Here is a 5,024-nt window from a genome sequence, read left to right on the forward strand (position 1 = left end):
CATTGTGAACGAAGAGGCAAGAAACAACGCAAGAAGTGCTCAAAATTACGAAGTTCAGGCATTGTTCAGAGTAAGTCCGATAAGCGATGATTTAAAGGAGAAAGGAAAAAGGAGAATTATTATTATTTAAATTTTTTTCATGAGGTTAAGTGCTCACGGAAGAGATAGGTTTTCAGCAGTCCTTTGAAAGTTGTCAGGGATTACGATTTCCGTGATTGGATAAGCGTTTCAGATACCGGTTCACGCAGAGGCGTTCCCCACAGCACCATTGACAGTGTCGTTCCCTGTTTCTCACGTTTTAAACCCATAGAATTTGTTTTCATTCACGTTTCACTTGTTCAAGGCTTTGTATTGAATGGTTATTTTTATTTGACATTAAATGTGTCACATACCCAGTGTCTAATTATTATTTGTAACAACATGAACATAAAGTAAATAGGCCTAATACGATCAAATATGCAGTCAAATGAGAAACACTTTACAACATTTATTAATATATTTTTGAAATAATAAATAAGCAGTAGTATCGCTGAAGTAACAATAAACTACAGTTAGTATCCATTTATTGACTTTAAGCATGATCAATAGGCTATGTTTTATAATTTTGCTCATTGGACAAGACATCATGAAATATTATGCATATTATATGAACAGAAAAGTGACTTTATTTAAAAGCATTGTTGTTAAATATTGTAGACATAGATCCGATCAAAATCCATGTGAAAACAGCTCATATTTAACAAAAGAAAATTATGTTAATGTGTAGCGCTACTATGACTGTTTAAGCCCCGCCCCTTACGTCCGGTTCTGTGGCTGCGGTTCTGCAGTTCCATTTTTCACCACAGATTTACATTGGAAAATTGTAGGGCGCTGTAGAGCTAGGGAGGGCTCAGACAAATAAGACAAAACAAGCATTAAAATAAGCTAAAAAACAAAAATTAAGACATTTCTTATTTGAATTCACCCCCTCCTTTCTTTTTCTTTTTAAGAACCCGGGTTCCCATTGTCTCGAAAAACCTGGAAAAGGTAGCCTAACCTAATTTTAAAAGTGTGATTTTTGAACATGGGAAAGTTGTGTAAATTCATGAAGACAAAATCATATAACTCCATGAGCATTTTATAATATACCTACTCTAGGTAGCCCTGTGATTGACTTACCATCCATCCGTGCCCCCCACCTGTGGCCAGAGAAGCTGGACACTCCACAACCCTGCAGAGGAAGAGCGGTTTGGATGATGGATGGATGGATGTTTCTAGGTGTGCCAAGCTCTAAAATATTTTATCAGGTGGAAAATATTGTTGTGGGGGAGAATGAGGTGGCTTGAAGTCAAAAGGGTGAGGACCACTTGCCTGCACCAAAGATTATTTGACTACACGTCCCAGAGTGACTGTTTTGAGATCTGTGATCTCGAGGTTGCGCGGTCTCGCGATGCGGGCGCGTGAGGTTTACGCGCGCGGTGCACGCTGGGAAGCCCTTTCTCTACGAGGCCATCTTGGTGTGATCAGGAGGTGAGCGCGGCTCTGCTAGAAATTATTAAAATACTACCTTTAAAAAGTTTTAGGAAGGATACGAGCGCATTATTTTGAAAGTGTAGATCTTGATTTATCGCTTCTTTGTGTTCAGGTTGGCCAGATCGGACTAATCAGGAAATATGGTGGCCGCAAAGAAAACGGTGAGTGGAGCGCGATGCTGCGCGTGCTGGAGAACTTCACGTGGAAGCTCCCTACAGGCCTGATTATAAAAAACTAAAATGCTTCCATGCACAAATACTGATGTATATGACTATTGTTACGCAGTTGAATTGATATTAGATATTATATTGTGCAAATGTTTATCTCTGATCGCTGGCGTGGTGTTGTATGGGCGTAATATTAGCTAGTTTAACTTAGGTGTGCTGGGTGTTTCTAGTTAAGGAAATTGTTCTTTTTTTAATATACAAGTGTACCCAGAAAACGTGGTGTAGAAAACAGGTCTTTATCAGAGTAACGTTTATTATCGTCTACTAAAAGCGCATTTAAATAATCACACCCTACTGTACAATAAATGTAAGTTACAGGACCAATACTTATGAAGTGTCAGTGAGATACACTATTGAATTACAGTTGTCTGTGAAACAGACATGTTATAAACAGTGTACATGCGACCATAAGTGCACTGACAGAAGTTAACTTAATAGTGTGAATGGTTTTTAATTGCTTAAGAAATGCAAGTGTGTTGTGTATGTATGATTAGTGTGATATATAGGCAAGATTAAAACGCAGGATTCACACCTCGGTCAAAGGAATGACTGATAATTGGCATGGTAAACATTTGACATGTAACCTTGTTTATTTCAAAATAATTTAAGTGAAAACGGAAAGAAACGCAAAAAGAATGGCATTTCTACAGTTCTTTAAACTTTTTACATCAGAGCGAAGTGTATGTAGAAAAATTAACACACACACACACACATATATATATATATAAATAAATAACTGCTTGGGGGGAAAAAAATAGTTTGAAAGAGACCCCAAAAATTGCAATAGCAGGGCACACATCCACCTTGGTTTTAAATATTTTGGACGTTGTCTCGAAATAGTTATTCCAATTTTGAAGCCTAGAACGGAAAGTCAAAGCTTATTTCTTGACATTCTGTAATGTTGGTGTATTTATTGTTGTTCCATATCTTCATATTTACAGAAAAAGTCCCTGGAGTCCATCAACTCTAGACTGCAGCTTGTGATGAAGAGCGGTAAATACGTTCTCGGATACAAGCAGTCTCAGAAAATGATTCGCCAAGGAAAAGCCAAGCTGGTAATCCTGGCCAACAACTGTCCTGCTCTGAGGTGTGTGATGTTTCCCTGCTTGAGGATTTCTGTCAATCTGCTGGCCACATGGAAATAATCTGTGGACTCTTAGATAATACAGTTTTGTGAGGGTTGAGGATAATTTGAATGATTCATGATGTTTTTCCAGGAAATCTGAAATCGAGTACTACGCTATGTTGGCCAAAACCGGAGTCCATCATTACAGTGGAAACAACATTGAGCTCGGTACAGCCTGTGGCAAATACTACAGGGTGTGCACATTGGCCATCATTGACCCTGGTGTGTATTCACTGGCAGAACTGATACGACTTGATCTACTAATTTTGTTTTGCCTGTAACTTTGCCTGTCACACTGTATTGTTATTTTTGGACTAATAGGTCATTTATATGTCAAAGTCAGTGTAGATTTAAAAGGTTGCTGGTATGTTTTGCATAGAAATATGTTTCAGAAGTAGAAGTCTTGATAATCTGAATGAAAACTAATTTCCCGTGGATTATTAATAAATAAATGCATTGTTCTGTAAGTAATGCCTTTCTCTCGTGTTCTTAGGCGATTCTGACATCATCAGAAGCATGCCAGACCAGCAGCAGGGGGAGAAGTAGAGCCAATCCCACCAGATCTTTATTATTAATAAAATTGGTTGAAATGGTCATTGTGGTTCTTGGGGTTATTTTTGTCTCAGCTTTCGTTCAGGTTTGATGTGTTTAATGGATAAACTGCATGAGAGACAGAACTTTATTTTATATCTGTTCACCTTTGATAATGTTGAGAAATGGGATATTCATCCCACTTTTTTTGTTTACTCGCTATGATTCAGTCGTTCGTGGTTTTGTTATTAAAGAAGGATCACCTTTTTGAAATCCTGATTATGCTTTTTGGGATAGGTTTATTTTTCTCAATGTCCTAAAGCTTGAACCGAGTCATAGTTTTTTCTTATTAGCTGGAAAAATGATATATACACACATATACTGAAAACTGAATTGATCCACTGCAGAAGGTGAATTATTTGTTAATATAAATCTATTTTCTCCCTAGTCGTGCAGTGAATCCGAATAAAATTAGCTATTAATCCTGTAATTTACAGTTTTTCTTAGTCGCTTTGGCACATTTTTCAAAACAGTCTTAACGTTCTCTAAACTATAAGTGCAATTGACAGAACTGGTTTCCATGTCTGCAAAATGTAACTCACCCAACACATTTAATTCATGCATCAAAATCCTAGTTATTGTGTCAATAAATTGGCCAATGCCACCAAAATAAGGTGTTTTTGTCATCGTGGTCAAAATGTTTAGAGGTTGTTTTTTACCATGGAAATATTTGTTACACAATTTTTTTGTTGACCTTGACTGCTTTCTACACTTATTGTCAGTTTTGTCTCATTGAATGCTCTTATGAATCACTGAGCTTTTTAGATGCTTTTACAGTTGGCATAACACTTGGAAAAGTCAATTCTGTAGTACACAAAAAGAACATTTGTATTTATACAGTACATATATTTTTTTGTAGAAATGTGTTACATGTAAACTGAAAATTCAAGGTAGATTTGTTATTTTTACACACTATTATATTTTACAAAATTGAATGTACTGTATAAATACAAATGGACTACTGCAGCTGTTGAAAAAAGGTAGTGATTGTGCTGGGCAATCTCAATAGTCCATATATATGATTCCAAACTTGATTGGCAAGAATGTGATTCGTATTTCATTTCAATGGCAGTTCATTTGCCAATTCAGCAGACAATACAAACATTTAATTTCAGATATTTATGGAATATATGCTACATGTATGTCTGAGAGATTTTGATAAATGAATGGATCATTTCGCATGTGACGACTCCCATGATGAAAGAATGTTTAGAAGTAGTGAAGAATTTGACAGTTTCACTGAGCATCAACTCACCAGTTTTATCAATAAGCCATGTGTATTTATTTATTGTGCAAATTGTAGACATTTGTACTTACTATTTTGCACACATGCCAAAAAACATGCAATTTGATGGCATTTCGACCCCACACAAGAACATTGCTGAAATTTACACATAACATGATTTTACCATTAGAGGGCGCAATATCTAATGCATTTTATCCTCAGTTCTTCAGTTGAATCGTTTTTATCAGAACTCGGAGACACACTTTTGTTAGCAGATTATAAATCTTTGCCTTTGGTTTGAAAATGTAGTCCGAAAGTTGTTGATATTTAATTATGTTTTGCA

The 5,024-nt window shown here is 36.3% G+C and overlaps 1 protein-coding gene across 1 annotated transcript; it reads left to right on the top strand.

Annotated features, from left to right (window-relative positions):
• The first annotated feature begins 1,423 nt into the window (after positions 1-1,423).
• rpl30 (ribosomal protein L30) lies at positions 1,424-3,459 on the top strand. The gene is made up of 5 exons (XM_081376439.1): positions 1,424-1,509; positions 1,625-1,673; positions 2,681-2,826; positions 2,957-3,087; positions 3,359-3,459. The coding sequence occupies exons 2-5, from the start codon at positions 1,653-1,655 to the stop codon at positions 3,409-3,411; spliced, it is 351 nt and encodes a 116-aa protein (XP_081232565.1). The 5' UTR covers positions 1,424-1,509; positions 1,625-1,652; the 3' UTR covers positions 3,412-3,459.
• The last annotated feature ends 1,565 nt before the right edge of the window (positions 3,460-5,024 follow it).

The sequence above is a fragment of the Scardinius erythrophthalmus genome (genome assembly GCF_964197995.2).
Source record: "Scardinius erythrophthalmus genome assembly, chromosome: 10".
In the NCBI taxonomy this organism is placed as follows: domain Eukaryota; kingdom Metazoa; phylum Chordata; class Actinopteri; order Cypriniformes; family Leuciscidae; genus Scardinius; species Scardinius erythrophthalmus.